This window comes from Giraffa tippelskirchi, chromosome 9 (assembly GCF_054371585.1).
Source record: "Giraffa tippelskirchi isolate mGirTip1 chromosome 9, T2T-mGirTip1v1.2.pri, whole genome shotgun sequence".
Classification (NCBI taxonomy): Eukaryota; Metazoa; Chordata; class Mammalia; order Artiodactyla; family Giraffidae; genus Giraffa; species Giraffa tippelskirchi.
Genome location: NC_137283.1, coordinates 37,123,267 through 37,143,012, shown reverse-complemented (window position 1 = coordinate 37,143,012; position 19,746 = coordinate 37,123,267). Strand labels below are relative to the sequence as shown.

At 42.9% G+C, this 19,746-nt stretch overlaps 1 protein-coding gene across 26 annotated transcripts in view; it reads right to left on the bottom strand.

Moving 5' to 3' along the window:
• CADPS (calcium dependent secretion activator) overlaps positions 1-19,746 on the bottom strand; it is an 807,294-nt gene that overhangs the window by 257,537 nt on the left and 530,011 nt on the right. For all 26 annotated transcript variants that reach the window (XM_081524519.1, XM_081524520.1, XM_081524495.1 and 23 more), the window contains one exon: positions 5,376-5,456. In XM_081524519.1, coding sequence (XP_081380645.1) covers positions 5,376-5,456 — 81 coding nt within the window. The remainder of the gene's footprint in view (positions 1-5,375; positions 5,457-19,746) is intronic.

Sequence of the window (19,746 nt, the reverse complement as noted above, 5' to 3'; positions counted from 1 at the left end):
GTCCAAGAACATTCATTAAGGTGGAGGTGGTATCATTCTCTGAAGGAGAGGATCCACTCTGATCTGACTTGGGCAATGCATGGAGCAGAACTTTTCCATCACGGAAATATTTGGATGCTATTTCTCACGTAGGCACATCATGATGTTTGCGATGGGACCACGGTATGAGATAGTCATTTTGCTCTGCAGAGAATAGGGTTTAAATGGCAACTCAACATTTAAATGATAGCTTGAAAAACCAATGGTATTTCACTCCCAGACCTCTGACTCTAATACTGTAGAAGCTGTAATATTTGTCTCATATAATTAGCTCAAAAATTTTGGAATTTTACCCCAAAATGTGGCCAAAAGAACCGGCAAATATCACAGCAGCACTAATGCCACAAGCTGCTGGTTTAAGCTCCAATGTCAACTTCTAATCACATAATTTAAATAACTCAGACTTAACTCCTGGGTGAAATCTGGGGACACTTTAATGTCAACATGAGAGGATTTGGAAAAATGTTTGAGCAGGGATTAAGAAGTCTTTCCTACCAGATTTTTAGAAATGCATTCAGGTCCCTTCATGGAACTTTTAAGGCAGCATGTCTGATGTTCACAGTGAGGGCTCACACAGCCGTCTGTCTGATGATTTGTTGGATGTTGGTGTGACTGAATTGACAGATTACATGGTAGGGCTGCAGGTGGAGAAAAGCCACCTCACACTTGGCTCCCTTCTCTCCAAGGAAGAAAGAACAAACATCTGCCTTTTGTTTACGTGTGTGAGGATGAGAATGCTGCTGGCAGAACCACCAAGGTCCCCACCACCTCTTTCCCAGATTCCAAGGTAACCAAAGTAGAAGGGATTCAGAATTCCAGGAGCCCATTCTGCCTGCTACGTACTACTGCTTCATTTGGGCCTCTGGATGACCTGAAGGGAATGTGCAGTAAACTGTTGTGGAAGAGAGAAAGCAGGCTCCAGGAGAGGCAACCGCCAGGGAGGGAGGAGATGGGACAGTCTTGTCCTGGTGGAACTTCCCGCCTGTCATCTGACTATTGAAAAGAAAGAACACGAAGCTTGGAACTAAAGCACTCAGCTTCCTCCTTACTAGCTAGGAGCACTCTGGTGCACCACTTACACTTTCTGATGTACCTGAATTGGGGAGAATTATTGCAATGCCCAGAATTGTCTGTCACAGGTCTGAATAAGACTTCATGTGAAATCACACAGCCAGTGTGATTTAATAAAGGACTGATTAGCAGAGAGAGGTCAGGATGAACAAAGGTGAAGGCCTGGGTAAAAGGCATGTCAAACCCTTGGATTGGGATGATGGGGAAATGAGGCTTTGTGTTTGGGATGGCACTTTGGGATGGTAGTGTGCATGCTGGTTAAGAGAGAAGGTTCTGGTCATTGAATGACCTTGGCCAAGGCCTCTAATGTCTATGCCTCAACATCCTGTATTATCCTCAAAAGGGGATAATAATAGCACCTTTCTCATAAACATAAAGTTGTTGGAGGGTTAGATAGGTTCTCAGATGTAAAATGATTAGGAGAGAGTTGGGCACATAGTAAACACCACATAAGCAATAGTTATTTTGTGTATATCTTCAAGCAGCTCCCAATTTATAATGACCACTCTACCCACAGCCCTGCTTTTAAAGTTAGCACCCTCACCCTCAGTGACGTATCACCAGCATCCACATGTTTCATTCAGACCCTTACTCCCTTTCACGGTGGATTGATCAATTGCTCCAGGGGCTGGCCCTTGAACTAAGCTGGGTCATTCAGAGGCCTGACTCTTGAGATTGTGAATGTGAAAGGGGTAGTGAAAAAAGGGGAAAGAGGAGAGACGGAGAGAGATCTGAGAGACAGGTTGATTGGCTGAATCATTTCCTATATGGCCATACTGAAAACCTGTGGATAGCCATGTTTCTCATTTGAGAAGCAAAGAAAGATGGTTTGCAGAGAAAGAAGGAATAATGAATGGGACACACAGACTCAAGAGAAGAGGGGAAACCCTGACCCCTGGGTGGCCCCTGGTTCCACATCCTTCCTAGATCTTAGCTATAACTTGCCCATGGGCTCTGTGAGACATTCCCTAATTCTTAGAATCGATACCCTCTTGTAAAAAGCTTCCCTGTGTTGGAGCTTCTAATTTGCAAGCAAGACACTCTACCCATCTTATAATTCAGAGAACAGAGTGAATTATGTATGACAGATGACATCTATCTCCAGGAATTTCTGGTTATGATATTTACAGGAGCTGAAGTTCAGCCATATGGGTTGAATTGCACACCCTCAATAAAATTCACTGTGATGCTAGAAATAGAAAAATCAGGACATGCTAAAAGAAGACAAGCAAGGGTGCTTTGTTTCAATATCTCTTCATGAACTAGCTTTTATCTAAGAACTTGTTACTTTATTTAATTTCTAGTAGACAAGATAGTTCTCACTCTTCCTTAGTATTAGCCAGGTTAGTTTAAGCAGAAGGAAAATTTATTTTCCTTGGCATTCCACTAAACTGGACAAAAAGTAGTTCTATAGCTGCAGGTCAAGAAGAAGTAGATCTAGGGGGTTTGAACATCCTGAGGATATCGGTATATTCTGTCTCTGTTTATTTCTGCATATTGGCTTCACTCTTTTCTCTTCTCTTCCCTACATGGAAGAATTGAACATGACCGCAAACATCTTTTTACCACTACACAACACAGCTCTGTCGGTTCACGGTCCATAGGTCTCAGGGGTTTCACTGGTTAGGTGCACCCATTTCTGGACCAATCACTGGTGGCCAGGATAAGCTGGACGTTGTGACTGATTTCACTTGCATGAGGACTCACTTCCAGGACCAAGTAACTATGGCAAGAAGGCCAAGGGCGTGAACGAATATTGCAAAAGAAGACAGTAAATGTCCAGGACAGAAGATAGTAGTGGGCAGACTCACAGAAATCCTCCTGAATGTTTAAATACACCCTCAATATACTCTGAAATTATTCTCCATTCTCTGTAAATTTTGTCCCAGATTCACTTCAGTTGCGTATTTCACTGTGCAAGAAAGTCTAGTTCTAAGCTGTCAGTAATACTCTATTTGGTGTCAGAGTATCCAGTGATGTGGGCCAGGGGAGAGAGTTTCTTCATCTATTGATCAGAAATGAGCAACTTGGCTCACTATCTTAACAGCTGTTCATCCATGATATTTTAAAAATTAAAATTAGCCTACGTGAGTTTCTAAAATTATCTCGTTAAGCCTCAAAGTAAACAAGACAACTGAAATAAAGGTGCCATGAGCTCATTTTAGAAGTGTGTATAAAATTTTAAGTGGCATGAATACTTACTAGCTGTGGATATAATAGCTGCCTAAGAGCAGGGCATGGATGAAATGACCTATATTTTCTGGATAATCTGCCAAGGAGACACTGACTTTAGAGAAGTACGTTTTAAAGCCTTATTGATGTTTACTCCCACTTTAAGCAGGATTTTCAAACTGAGGGTCTTTTACACTACCTTTAGCCAAACAACTGGATACTATTTTTAGCCACCAAACTGACTTGAATATAAACTTTGAAGGGGTCCAAAAACAAGATGCAAAATATTTCAACAAAACTGCTTGAGCATGAAAGGGAATTTTCCTGCTTCTTGGAATCTCTTGGGTTTCTCCTCCAGTAGAATTCCTTTCCATGTGTGCAAATCCTGATACACCTCCTCCCATAAAGAGGACGGCTGGACGCCCAGCTCTACTGTGTCCACCTTCCCCCTCCTCACTTCCCACAGCCCCCACCCTCACGTGCACACATGGCCTGTGGCTACCATAGGAACCAGTAGGATGCTGTTATTTAAAACGTTGATACTTTGTTTTTCATGGATATTTTTCCATTGGTTATGATTTTTAAAGTATTGCATTAAAATATTATTTTGATGCCCACATCCTCCCTCCCGGAATTTTTAAATTCTGTGTCTGAGGTGAGTACCTCACCCTGTTCCAGTCCTGATACTTACTCAGACTTGAGTTGAAGGTCTAGTTTAGTCTCTTAACTATTATGGAGCTGTTTAGCTTAGATTCTTCCCATCTCTAGAACAAGAATAACTGAAATATCGTTACAGGACTGTTTGGAGGACTGAATGAGATGGTACATGTAAAGCATTTAACATGCTTGACACAAAGGCAATACTCAATAAACACCACTAGCGTGACTACTGTGAAAAACAACACAAACGGCAGTGTAGTAAGAATAGCAGATAACACTTAGGCTCCCAGTCATCATTAGGAAGACATAATCCCAACTTGAAAGCAATCCTACCTACTGGGAGACTCAGTTATGCCAATGAAGAATCACCATTCAATGAACTGTCATTACAAGGGTTTACATGTGGCAAAAAAGAAAGCACAAAAGTGGGGAGGACAAGCTCTTAGAGAAGGGGTCTTAAGTTGAGGACTGAAGGCTGAGTAGGATGGCGTGATAAGTAGAAGAGAGAAGAAAGGTCATTCCAGGTTGAAACGCTAGTGAGAACAAAGGCACTGGGGTTGGAAAGGGCCTGGACTCGTCAGAGGGAGACAATCTGCGCAGCTGGAATGGGGAGTCCTGGTGGGTAAGCAATGGGAGAGTGAGGCCAGTAAGGAAGGACACGGTCTGTGGATTAAGAGCCTTGAATGTCATTCTAAAGGATCAAGCTTCTGTTCTGGGGACAATGGAGTATTCTATTGAAGGATTCTGAGGCTCTGTTTTGAGATGTCCACATACAAGGTTTAGAATGACAGTTACGTGCAGGATGGACAGAAGATGGCGAGAGAGTGGAGCCAGGGATCCCCAGTTGGAGGCTACTGTAAGATCCAGGCCTGGAAGATGAGGACCTGAACTGAAGCACCAGCAGTGGTGCTGGATTGCAGTAAAATGGATCTGACCCACATTTGGGAGGCGGAATCAACAAGCTGGGTGGCAGACTGAGTGTGGAGTGTTGTGGGGAGGAAGGAGAAATTAACAATAACCAGGAGGTTCCATCCATAGTAATTAGACAGAGGCTACATGAAGAGGAGTAAGAGTAGGTGTGTGCACTCAGTCAGAGGAAGAAGGTAAGGAGTGAGATTCTGAACACTTCCAACTTAAAATGAAGGGGATTATCAAAGTGGAAATGCTCAACAGACAGATGGAAACATAAGGCAAGGACTCGGAAGGAAGGTGAGGGTGGATCTGAGTATGGATTGGAGTACAGGAAATACATGCATTGTCTCAGGGACAGTGGCCCTGAGGAGGAGGGCTGAGGACTCCATCAGGATGACTGTCCTCATCTTCCGTCCTCTCTGAGTCTCAGTTTTGTCTTTCCACGGCCCTTAATAGTCACTGTGCTCCCTGTGTGGGACTCAGGCCTGGTCCCCCAGCAAATGTCCCCAGAGTTTCCTTACCCTGGCTATTTGGTCTGCCATTTGGAGACGGCCATCCAGCTCTCGTCTGATCTGGGCCGCTTGCTCGTCCGGATTGTCCAGCTGCACAAAAGCACAAACATGGAGACTCTGAATTTGGGTGACGACAAAAGCCCAGGAACTCATGACTTTACGATTAACACTTTTACTCTGTGCTCCCATGGACCTATTTCACTAAAACTTAAGTATTGTGTGACAGACAAATCCTTTTAGACAGAGCGTGATGGGATAGGCAGGCTGTTGCTAAGAAAGGCATCTGAATGAACTTGGATAGAATCACTTAAGAACGTCTAGGCAGTAGTGTTTCTAATGAGGGCCTGATGCAGCACTTCTGTTTGGGGTCCAACAAAGAAAGTGTTCACAGGACAGACATACAGAGAAGGAGATGGAAATATAACCATTAGTGATATATGGAGCAGACACAGTTTGCATCCAAAGCACCTATATAGTATATATCCTGCTGCTCTCCCACCCCTGGACCATGGATGATCAGTCAGTTATTGCCTCCATTCTCTCTGAGCCCTGAGACCTTCTCAACCAGTACTCCAGATGGCGGCAGCCTCTCAGGTGGTGTTGATACCTTATATACACTACTATGTATAAAATATTGATAGATAACTAATAGAACCAACTGTATAGCACAGGGAACTGTACTCAATGCTGTGTGGTGACCTACACGGTGAGGAAATCCAAAACAGAGGGGCCATACGCATATGTACAGCTGATGCACTTTGTTATACAGCAGAGACTGACACAACACTGTAAAGCAACTATATTCCAATAAATTTAATGAAAAATTAAACAGTATAGTAGAAGTAGATGCATGTCTCCTTCTAACTAATTGAATGCATGCCTTAGAAACTATACTGAGTATGCTTCACCCATGAACTGTTTGTGAAATTTGCAGTTAGTTACCCACTCAGCTGAATTTTGCCACATCTATATTAAATTTACACGTGGTTAAAAAAAAAAGAAAAGAAATCTATGTTTGTCTTTCCGATGGGGAGACAATTCCCTAACTTCTCTGGTGTCAGTTTTACCATCTATAGAGTAAAGGTGTTGGTTATGTAATCTCCAGCATCCCTTTCCCACATTTCTACAAATCTGTGAAAGATATTGGCAAGTATTTCTACAAAGGGCCATATAACAAATACTCTAGGCTTTGAGGGCCATAAGGTCTCTGCTGCCGTGACTCAATTCTTCCAATGAAGCATGAAAACAGACACAGACAATATCTAAATAAATGAGCAGTGCTGTGTTCTAATAAAATTTTATGAACAACAGGTGGTAGGCCATAGTTACTGATCCCTACTCTAGGAATTAAAAGTTCTCTCTTCATTTCTAAGCAAGCTTAGCATCATCCTTCAAACTGTAATGAGTCTGCTTTGTTCAGTAATTGATACATTATTTTATTCACAGAAGAGTTTAATAAGTACGGAACAGTGACATTCAAAAGGGATGTGCTCTATTCTTTGATTCAGAACATATTAACTCACAACAAAAAAGTCAATTAAGAACTTGTGAGTTTTCTAAGTCTTTTTCTTTCAAGAACCATTTTTATTCAGAAATTTGAAGATGAAAACCCAACTCCACACTTAAAAAAAAGAAACTCATCTATACTATGAAATGGTACAGAAAATAAGTTATGTCTCAGTTCAGTTCAGTCGCTCAGTCGTGTCCAACTCTTTGCGACCCCATGGACTGCGGCATGCCAGGCCTCCCTGTCCATCACCAACTCCCAGAGTTTACTCAAACTCATGTCCATTGAGTCGGTGATGCCATCCAACCATCTCATCCTCTATTGTCCCCTTCCCCTCCCACCTTCAATCTTTGCCAGCATCAGGGTCTTTTCAAATGAGTCAGCTCTTTGCATCAGGTGGCCAAAGTATTGGAGTTTCAGCTTCAGCATCAGTCCTTCCAGTGAATATTCAGGACTGATTCTTTTAGGATTGACTAATTGGGTCTCCTTGCTGTCCAAGGGTCTCTCAAGACTCTTCTCCAACACCACAGTTCAAAAGCATCAATTCTTTGGTGTTCAGCTTTCTTTATAGTCCAACTTTCACATTCATACATGACTGCTGGAAAAACCATAGCTTTGATAAGACGGACCTCTGTTGGCAAAGTAATGTCTCTGCTTTTTAATATGCTCTCTAGGTTGGTCATAACTTTTCTTCCAAGGAGCAAGCATTTTTTAATTTCATGTTTGCAGTCACCATCTGCAGTGATTATGAAGCCCCCCAAAATAAAGTCTCTCACTGTTTCCATTGTTTCCCCATCTATTTCCCATGAAGTGATGGGACCAGATGCCATGATCTTAGTTTTCTGAATGTTGAGTTTTAAGCCAACTTTTTCATTCTCCTCTTTCACTTTCATCAAGAGGCTCTTTAGTTCTTCATTTTCTGCCATAAGGGTGGTATCATCTGCATATCTGAGGTTATTGATATTTTTCCCGGTAATCTTGATTTCAGCTTGTGTTACATCCAGCCCGGCATTTCATATGATGTACTCTGCATATAAGCAAAATAAGCAGGGTGACAATATACAGCCTTGATGTACTCCTTTCCCTATCTGGAACCAGTCTGCTGTTTCATGTCCAGTTTTAACTCTTGCTTTCTGACCTACATACAGATTTCTCAAGAGGCAGGTCAGGTGGTCTGGTATTTCCATCTCTTTAAAAATCTTCCACAGTTTGTTGTGATCCACATAGTCAAAGGCTTTGGCGTAGTCAATAAAGGCAGAAGTAGATATTTTTCTGGAACTCTCTTGGTTTTTCGATGATCCAATGTAGGAAGTCAAGAAATATCTGGAGTAACAGGCAAATTTGGCCTTGGAGTACAGAATAAAGCAGGGCAAAGGCTAATGAAGTTTTGCCAAGAGAAAGCACCGGTCATAGCAAACACCCTCTTCCAACACAAGAGAGGAGTCTACACATGGACATCACCAGATGGCCAATACTGAAATCAGACTGATTATATTCTTTGCAGTCAAAGATGGAGAAGCTCTACACAGTCATAAAAAACAAGACCAGGAGCTGACTGTGGCTCAGATCATGAACTCCTTATTGCCAAATTCAGACTTAAACTGAAAAAAGTAGGGAAAACCACCAGACCATTCAGAAATGACCTTAATCAAATCCCTTGCAATTATACAGTGGAAGTGAGAAATAAGAGTCAAGGGATTAGATCTGATAGAGTGCCTTATGAACTATGGACAGAGGTTCGTGACACTGTACAGGAAGCAGGGATCATGACCATCCCCAAGAAAAAGAAATGCAAAAAGGCAAAATGGTTGTCTGAGGAGGCCTTACAAATAGCTGTGAAAAGAAGAGAAGCCAAAGGCAAAGGAGAAAAGGAAAGATATACCCATTTGAATGAAGAGTTCCAAAGAACAGCAAGGAGAGATAAAGTCTTCCTAAGTGAACAATGCAAAGAAATAGAGGAAAACAATAGAATGGGAAAGACTAGAGATCTCTTAAGAAAATCAGAGATACCAAGGGAACATTTCATGCAAAGATGGACACAATAGAGGACAGAAATGGTATGGACTTAACAGAAGCAAAAAGATACTAAGAAGAGGTGGCAAGAATACACAGAAGAACTATACACAAAAGTTATATCTACTATGATGTAAATAAGAAAACTGGATAATTTACAATCATTTTTTTTTGAAGTACCATGAATAGCCTTCTTCAGTTTATTTTACAAAACATAAAAATCTACCTGGCTTTATGCTCTGTCTTTTTATCACTCTATTCAATTAAGGAGTTGCCTTATCTTTTCTCTTCCACAAGTTTTTTTTTTTAATCAATTAATTTTTTTATTGAAGGATAATTGCTTTACACAATTTTTCTGTTCCAGAGTTTTGATGAGCAGAACTATTTTCTAAAACACGAAGACTGGATTGTAACTTTTGGCCATATATCTACTAGCATTTCTCAAAGGGTGTTCTGCTGAACAACAACCTTATTAGATACTCCAGAAGAAAGGACTTGGAAAGGCTCCAAAAGAATGTTAGATAAGCCTGGAAAATGCTGTGTTGAAATACAGTTCCTGAGTTCTACAGTAAGGAAAACTGTGAGATTTTGAAACAATTCAACTACTATTTAACTTAAAATTTTATTTTTTTGTATAATGCCCAGAGAACAAGAGTTGGAATCCTGTTCTAAATTAATCAGCAGTCACACCACTGACCAGTGGTCCATCCATCACTGCTTGACAACTGGCACACATAGGAAACCTGGTATCCTCAGTGCTGGTTTTAAGCTCCAATGAAGTGCTTTTTAGTCCGTTTCTTGGAAGCTTCAGACTTCTTCATATCCAGGTGCAAACCCACTGGGAACACTTAGAAATGTCTTGTTCAAAATATGTATGCAATATACATATATATATATATATATATCTGACTACTTCACTGAGAAGAAGCAAAATTATTTGGTTAGGGGTTACAGTTAAACAGGTTCTGTCAGAAGATATGGTGCTCGCAGAGGTTAAAACTGAAAAGAAAAAAAATGCAACAGAACTATTTCCATTATGAAAATTCTCAGAGGTGTCTGAGGTCTCCCACTGGCCTCACCAAATACAACTACAAATGGCAAAGAAAGCCAACAGTGAAGATGAGCAGGCTAGTTCTACATGAAACGTCATTCATTCATTCATTGGTTTACTTATTCATTCATCAAATTTTTATGGAATGTCTTGCTATGCATGATATTGGAATACAGAAAGGAACAAGACAGACCCAGCCCCTGCCTCTACGGAGCTCAAAATCTAGATAGAATAGGTATGACTATTTGAATAATTTGGACACAAAAAAGAAGGGATTAGCATTTACTGATGCCTACTTCAAGAGCAGGTACTGTATGACATATATTAAACCCTTTTCTCAGGGGTTCCAAGAAATAAATCTTAATGTGCACTCTCCCAGGAAAAGGATTCTGGGCCAGGAAACACTGCTTCCTCTTGAAAATTCACAACACATATTTACATAATTAATATTTAGGGAAATTCTGTAGTAAATAAGCCTACTTAACTGCATTCAATATTGTCTTTGACATAGTTATTTCACTGCAAACAAGTGTTTCACAGGGTAGTGTAGGAAATTCCCCATACAAAACATCTTTATGAGGAAGGTACCTTCATTATTACCATTTTATAGACGAGGAAACAGTCTCTGTAACTTATAGGAATGCAGTAAAATGGCATGAGCCATGTGAAATGGAGTTGGCCCTGCCTCAACCTGGAGCTCTTTCTGTTCTGGTTAACGTTCACTTTCTTTTTTAGTGTGTTGTTCTGGTCTTCTTTTTGGCCCTGACAATTAACTCCTCACTCTTACTTTGTTTAATTTAATACAAAGAACCCGCTCCCCGGCTGCCGCCCCATGACTAGGGGGCAGAAAAATATCTACCCTCTGTTTCCTATCATGACTGATTTCTTCTGGGCGGGTTGCAGCAGTGCCAGAGGCCTCCCTAAGAAATGACAGCAATAGGCATGTCCTTATCGTGGCTCTGCCACTTAGTAGTTGCTTAGTAGTTGTGTGACCTTGGGCAAGTTACTTAACCTCTCTGTGCTCAGGCCTCCTCCTCCGAATAATCAGGATAATAAGTCTACCCAAGGAGTAATGAGGATTCACTGAGACCACAGATATAAAGCGTTTAGCCCACTCCTTGGCATGCAGCAAACGCTCAGGAAATAGTGGCTGCCGGCCGTGTTCTAAGAACAGCTCATGCTGGCTGTAATTCTGACATGGCCCACAATGGGGCATCAAAGATTCAAATGAGAAGGTGCCGGATGGGCTAGTGTCCCTGCCAGGTGAGGATGTGGGTGTCTTGGTCTAATCTTCTGTGCCCAGAAAGGAAACTGATAGGGGCTTCCATTTCTGGACAAATTTCCTCGGCTTTTGAGTGTATCCTACTTTCTCCAGGGTCAAGTCCTTTGCTCTGTTGGACTTTAATTAGCAGGAGTGACAAGAAGGTGGACACTGCTGCCTGAGAGTTAATGATCTGAAGGAAAGATGGAAACAGAAATGCAACCAAAGCTCCCGAAAATAGTCTGGTGTGAGAGAGGGGGCCAACCTCCACGAAAAGGCTCCACAGACCCACCGGATGAGGCCCATCCAAACAAAGAGAAATCAAGTAATTACTTTCAAGAGCTGAAAAGAAAAAGCCAGCAAGGGAGCTTCCATGGAAACAAGGTTCTGTTTACCTTGCTGGTCTTTTCCACCAAGGAAAGAAGAGATCTGCTGGCGAACCAGGCCAAGGGCAAACCTTTCCCGCCGACAGCTCATTAGGGTTAAAATATGTACATGTGCATGAAGGCTTTTTACCTAATTAGCCAAATAATCTTCCTACTAGCAGGGGTCAGACAGAGGCTGCGTGGTTGTTTTGATTTGCCAGCCAAGCAAAAGGAACTATTTCCCTGGGCTTTTCTTTTAAAGTGATGGAGAACTAAGCTCGGCACAGGGTTAGTGCAGACAGGTATCACCTCAGCCAGGGGTTCAAGCCCATTCGGAGGTCTAGAATTCTCTCCACTCACCGCTGTGCCCTTTCAGTCAATGTAGACACAAGAACTCAGACCATCATGGCTGTCGGGCTAGCTGGCACTGGCAGGAACACCGCATGGTGGAGGACCCTCAGGAGGGAGTCTGTGCCTAGCTATCCCAATCCTTGGCTTATCTCTTAACCTGAGTCTCAGTTTTTTGACTGCAGATGGAGGACTATTTTTCATCTTGCACAGCTACTGATAGGACTGAATGAGACCTTGTGCTTCAAGGGAAGTCAGGGTGATTTGGGTTCAAACCTTGACTCTGCAGTTTCCTTACTCAAAGGGATCAAACAGGTGACTGAACCCTTCTAAGCCTTGGTTTCCTTGTCTGTAAAAAGGGGAGAAGATAAGATACCCACCTCAGTGTGCCTAGAGCATGATGGAGTGGAATGATTATGGTGTGCATATACGAGATCCTATAGCTTAGCAACTAGTTTCTAGAATTAACTCTTTTGAGGATGGGTGCTCATCAGATGTTACCTCCCCTCCATGCCCTTTGTAGTGTATGAAAGAAACCAGGCTGGGAGATGGGGGAGCGCTGGTGTGGACTAGAGGTACTTGTGTTCTGTTCATGATTTGAACTTAGCCGGAAGATCTCAGGCCAGAGTCACGATCTCTCTGTACACATCCCCGTCATCTGATAAATGACAAACCCTAAGAGATTATGTTCCAGGAGTCTCTGAAAAACCTAGAGGAGCATATCTCAAAGCTATACTCCAGGGAACACTAGTCCTAGGGATCCTCTATGAGAGAGGGTTCTGTGTATTCCTCTCTCCCCTTTCTGCGAAGCAAGAAGACACGTGAGTGGGAAATCCTACATGAAGGCAAGGTCATATGGGTCCATATTTCCCAAACATATCTGACCACATGGGTAGTACATTTGAACACCCCACACATTCTGGGCCATGCCCACCTAGGCAGTCTCCCATGTGCCTCACTTTTCTCATGTCCATGGAGAGAATTTGCTGTGGGGGGAGAAGAGAAAGAGGCAGGAAGGAAGCACCTACACTGTGCAAATAAGCCTATGACTCAATGAAAAGGGACCCATTTGGGAGACTCTGTCTGACATCTGGGGTGACGGAGACATCATGCCAGGGCCTGGGCATGCAGCCCCCTCACTGGCCCCACAGCCCTGGAGGACGGGCCTTGCCAGTGCGCCCGGAGACATCCTGGGCTACCAGCTTTCCCTAGGGATGCCTCAGTGCTCTGGGGCTCACACATTATCATTTTGTGGATGCGAGTCCAACTCTGGACTCATCCAGTCATCACTGTTACTGCCACAAAGAACCCACCATCAAGCGAAGAAAGGACTGTGATTCAAATATGCAGAAAATTGAAAAAAACAGGCAGAGTACTTGATGCATTGTTTGAGTAACTGTTCTGCTTTCTGGACAAATCTCTAGTCCTCAGCCTCAGAGCAAATGGACCGAGTTCAGTCTCAGAACTACACTGACATGACCCAGAACTGTGGCTGGAAGGAGATTCGGAGATGACACACTGACTTCAGGGTAGAGACCAGGGTAGAGACCCTGCTGAGCTCTGCGGCCTGTCGGGCACCACATTCCCCTCTGTCTGCTCCACTGTGTTCTCCGCCCAGGCCTCTGGAAGGGCTGGCTTCCTCCTGCTGCTGCACACACTGTCCACCACACCTGGAGCACTTACCCTTGTCTCCTCCTCAACTTAACCTTAACCTCCTCCATCCTTCAGTTTGGCAGCAAAATCTTCTCTGATCATACCAGACTTGGTGAGTTCCTCCTGCCGTATATTCTCCCAGTGCTGGGCATGTTCCCTTTATCAGCATTTATCGCAATTATAGTTTCACATCCATTCATGAGATTATGTGTTGTCCACCTACTAGACTGTAAACTCTGTGAGGGCAGGGGATGTGATTTTGCTCACTTCACTATCCCTGGCACCCAGTCTGGTGCCAACTACAGAGTGTGCTCTGATGACTGCCTGGCCAACTAAAGGACTAAGTTAATTAACTGTGACCAGAAGGAAAGTAACCCACCAACAGTCACAGCAGCATCATCAGTGATGAGGCCGGGACTATGTTACCAATCTGCTCACTTCTAGGCTCTGTCTTGCTGCTTAGCGCTGTGTCCTGGGATGGGCCACTTCCCCTGAAATACGTAAAGTCTGAACTTGGCTGGCTTATACCCAGTCACGTTGCTGATAGAGCATCCTTAATTCTGGGCTACCAGGGACCAAGGCAGGTGCGCCTATCAGCAGCTGCAGCGCAAGCCACCTGCTGACCTGAGTTTAGCTCCATCTGTTCCCCTTGTTTCCTTTCTACTTCCCAGGCTGCTCCCTCGGTGCCCAGGGATTCGTGTCTGAGAGGGAGGCTGCCAGCAGCGACTGTGGAGGACAGCAGAGGCCCCTCCCAGCATTCCACCCTGCCACCCCGTCCTCCACAGGCCTGTTTTTTTTTTTTTTTTATCCTCCTTCAGAGACAAACTGTTCCAGCCAATGCTGCCTTCCTGGTGCACTGCGGTCTGGAAAGTTACAGCCAGGACAGAGTCAGTTTCTACCCAGGGGATATGGGTGCCAGAGCTCAAGCCTCAAGAACACACTGAGGTCTGGACAGGCCTGGCTGCTGCCTCCAAACTCCTGTCCTCCTGTCTCTTACAGCCTGTCTCCCCTCTGTCCACCTCCAATGAGGAGGCTGTGCAAGAGGGTCACGCTTCTCTTGTCCAAGTTCAATTGCTGCCTTTCCGCTTTGAAGCTAAGCAACACTGAACAAGTTATTTGATTTCTCCAAGTCTTCACTTTTAATTTTTCAACTCTGTTAACTCTATGATGGGAATAATAATAAGAATACCTCCTTCATAGGGTTGATGAGAGGTTAAACGAGGTGGTATGTGTACGATGCTTAGCAGAGTGCCTGGCACACACTTTCTGTAAATCTTAGCAGCTATTAGCACTTGGCATTCTGCAGCCCATATATTTCATCCTTACACAAGTTCTGATTCTATTAACACTTAAAATGCCAGAACAGGTTTCCCCTACTTTCATGCAGGAAAGCAAGCTTCAAAAGATGAAGCCATTTGCTGGTAGTTTCAGAGACAGCTGACCCTGCACAGAGGGTATAACCCTGGGAAAATATAGCACCAGAAAACCTGGTTTTTTAGAACCAGACAACCTTAAGATCAAACCCCACCTTTGTCACATACTCACTGTGTGACCAAGGCCAGGGCACTCAACCTCTCTGAGCATTTGTACCTGGAACTCTAAAATAATTTCCTCAGGGGACTACTATGATGACAATCATAATAGACATTTTCACATTCTAGGGGTTTGACACATTGTAGGTTTACTTCTATTATTATTACTGGGGGCAAATCTGATGAAATCTGCAGGCTTGCCTCTGATGTGAGCCTTTATGAGGGCTCTGTTTCAGGGTTATTTGTGGACTTTGGTATCCTGTGCACATTCAATTATATACTGTTTTCATAAAAAACTTCCAACATTAGTGGAAAAGGTAAAATAAGACCATTAGTGTCTTTCTTTCCCGTGCCTTATTCCCTCTCCAAGAGAAGACCTTGAGTAGGTCAAAGTCTCCATTCTGAAGGATGCACCTCTCCTTGATTGCAAAAGGCAAGGTTTAGCTCCCGGAGCCTGCCAGCCAATGAGAACATCCTCCACATCTGAGTCACCCATTTTATGTCTTTGCTGGCTTCTGGCAATGCAGTAAATATAACCCAAGAGCTCCAAATGCAGTAATTCTCTGAGTGAGCAGCAAATAAATATATAAAAATACCCTGGAAAGGAAACCAATCCATTCCTTTATGATCCTGCAGTGCTCAACCAGCCTCCCCCTACCCCCACCCAAGTCCTGTAATGACCTCTCCTCTGCCTTCCACCATGTCAAATCTGATGTATCGTTCAGGGGGCTAGTTCCAGACCTGTATTCTTCAGGGAAGCCCTCTTGGATTGCTTTGGTCACATATCAACTTGCTCTTGTAGGCAGTGCTGGCCTGTCTAGCATCTCAACCTTGTCTGTGTCACGTGTTTGGGATTTCTTTTCCTGCCAGAATAATTGTTCAGTTCAGTTCAGTCGTTCAGTCGTGTCCAACTCTTTGAGATCCCATGGACTGCAGCACACCAAGTTTCCCTGTCCATCACCAACTCCCTGAGCTTGCTGAAACTCACGTCCATTGAGTCGGTGATGCCCTCCAACCATCTCATCCCCCGTCGTCCCCTTCTCCTCCTGCCTTCAATCCTGCTCAGCCTCAGGGCCTTTTCCAATGAGTCCATTCTTCGCATCAGGTGGCCAAAGAACTGGAGTTTCAGCTTAGCATCAGTCCTTCCAGTGAATATTCAGGACTGATTTCCTTTAGGACTGACAGCAGGGCACAATAGTCAGGGACCCAGGGAACTAGAAACAGTCAGACCTGGTCTCAAAATTATGCTCTGCCATTTACTAGAATATGCTCAATATACACAATATACTCTCTGTGTCTGCTGCTTCAACTGCAAAGGGGAAGTCCTAATACTAACAATGCCAACAGCAGAGGTTTGTAGTGAGAATAAAAGAAGGTGGTACTCATAAAGCACTTAGCACGGTGCCTCAAATACGATGCGAGGACACAGGGTCGGGCTCTCATTTAGTACTTTTGGGGCCAGAGCCTATGAATTTTGTCCAGCATGAAGGACGCAACTGTGCTTTTTATGGATCATCTTAATGATCTTTACTGCCAGGGGTGGGAGATGCTCCAGTTCACTTAGACCATCCTGAGGACATAGAGATCAAAGCCACTGAGAGAGCAGTGCTGTCTTTCAGGGTGGGAGTGTGGCCACTGAAGCTCGGGGTATAGAAGCAGAAGGTAGTTTCTGTGCTTGGGACTAGGTTGGTTTATTCCTTCTTAACTATGAAGTCATATCTACTGTATCTCCTGAATCCATCTAATCTGTTCATCCACTTTCCTAGGGCAGGTTACCACTGTCTCCACCATGGAGCACTGGCCTGTTTGCCTGCATCCTCTCTGACACAGCAGTTCTTAACCTGGCCATACATGAGAATCATCTGGGGACCAGGAAAGACAATCCTGATACCCAGACTACACTCAGATCAACTAAATCAGACATTTGGCTTGGGGCTCAGGCAGGCATCATTTTTTTAAAAAAACCTGTTCAGATGATTCCAACATGCAGTAAAGTTTGAGAGTCTTTACCAAAAGCCAGTGGTTCTCAAACTATGGTGAGAATCCACCAGAGAAATTGTTAAAAGAGAGTTTTGGGCCTCATTCCTAGAGAGCTTTGATTCAGTAAGTCTGGGGTGAGAATCAAGAATTTACTTATTCTGAGTGATGCTGATGCTGAGAACTGCACTCTGAGGGGATGCCTCAGTGTATTCTGCTCATCTTGCTGGAATGTGCATTTGCTCACATTTCTCTCATGCTTAAGCCCCTACAGTAATGCTCTATTATCCTTGGCAACAGTAGTCTGATATCCTTATCAAAGCAGACTATACTACAAAACTATAGTCATACAGACAGTATGGTACTGGGACAAAAACAGAAATATAGATCAATGGAAAAGGACAGAAAGCCCAGTAATAAACCCACACACCTATGGTCAATTAATCTTTGACAAAGGAGGCAAAACTATATAATGGAGAAAAGATAGCATCTTCAATAAACATGGCTGGGAAAACTGAATGTTTACATGTAAACTAATGAGATTACAACGTTCTTTAACACCACACACACACAGACTCAAATGGATTAAAGACCTGATACTATAGAACTCTCAGAGGAAAACACAGGAAGAACACTCTTGACATAAATTGCAGCAATATATATTTTTTTAATCAGCCTCCTACAATATTGGAAATAACAAAAAACAAACAAATGGAACCTAATCAAATTTAAAATCTTCAGCACATCTAAGGAAACCATAAACAAAATGAAAATACAATTTGTAGAATGGGAGAAAAGATTTTCAATGATGTGACTGACAAGGGATTAATCTTCAAAACCTATAAACAGCTCATGAGGCTCAATTAAAGAAAAATTCTATAAAAAATGGGTTTAAATAGACATTTCTCCAAAGAAGAAACACAGATAGCCAAGAGGCACATGAAAAGATGTTTAACACCACTAAATTATTAGAGAAATGCAAATCAAAACTGCAATGAGGTATCACCTCATACCAATCAGAATGATCAGCATCAAAAAGTCTAGAAACAAAAGGTGGAGAGAGTGTGAAGAAAAGAGACCCCTCCTACACTGTTGATGGGAGTGTAAATTGGTACAGGCATTATGGAGAACAGTACCAAGGCTCCTTAAGAAACTAAAAATAGAACTACTATATGACCCAGCAATCCCATTCCTGGACATATATCCAGAGGAAACCATGGTGCGATAGGATACATGCACCCTAAAGTTCCTGTAGTGCTGTTTACAACAGCCAAGGAATGGAAGCAACCTAAATGTCCATTGACAGAGGAATGGATAAAGAGGATGTGGTACATTTATACAATGGAGTTTTACTCAGCCATGAAGAAGAATGCAAAAATGCCATTTGCAGCAACATGGATGAACCTAGAGATTATCATGTTAAGTGAACTAAGTCAGACAAAGATAAATATCATGTAATATTGCTTATACACAGAATCTAAAAAATAATACAACTGAACTTATTTACAGAACAGAAACAGACCCACAGACTCGGAAAACAAACTTATGCTTACCAAAGGGGAAACGTTGTGGGGGAGGGATAAACTGGGAGTTTGGGATTGTCATATACACACAACTATATTTAAAATAGGACAAGGACCTACTGAATAGCACAGACAATGCTCGTCAATATTCTGTAACAACAGAATATTGGGAAAAGAGAGGGAGAAGAATTTGAAAAATAGATACACATGTATGTATGACTGAATCAGTCTGCTTTACACATGACACTAACACAACATTGCTAATCAACTATACTCCCAATACGTCCCAATATAAAATGGAAATGAAAAGCAACAATGAAGCTGAGGCAGCATTACCATCTGGCTCCTAGACAGCTTTCTAGCCTTTCTTCCCACTGCTTTGTCTTGCCCTCCAGGCCCAGGCCACTCTGGGCTGCTTCCAAGTTCTCAGACATGACATACTTATTCATGGCCCCAAGCCAATGTGCGTGTGCTGGCTTCCTCTGCCATCTTCATCTGGCTGACACTCATTAACCCAACTTCCAGTCGCCTTGATGTTGCTTCCTTAGGATACTTCTTCACCCCAGCCAAGGTCACTTCCTCAAGGTCCCCACAACATGTTGAACCTCCTCTTCTACCAGTCCAATCACATGTGCCATTATTTGCTCCAGGTCGTGTTCTTTGCAAGACTATAAATGCCTTGATGACAGGGACCATGTCTGTCAGGTTCATTACAAAATCTCCTGAAGGATGTATGGTAGGTACTGCAGAATTAACTTTGAGATGGAGATAATAATGTCCACTTGGCAGGGTGGTTTTGATGAATTAATGTGACAAGTTTGTTGAAAACACTTAGTGTAGTGTTTGATATTTAATAGATGCTTATATTATGACCTTCTGGAATGTGAAGTCAAGTGGGCCTTAGGAAGCATTACTATGAACAAAGCTAGTGGAGGTGATGGAATTCCAGTTGAGCTATTTCAAATCCTAAAAGATGATCCTGTGAAAGTGCTGCACTCAATATGCCAGCAAATTTGGAAAACTCAGCAGTGGCCACAGGACTGGAAAAGGTCAGTTTTCATTCCAATCCCAAAGAAAGGCAATGCCAAAGAATGCTCAAACTACTGCACAAGTGCACTCATCTCACACGTTAGCAAAGTAATGCTCAAAA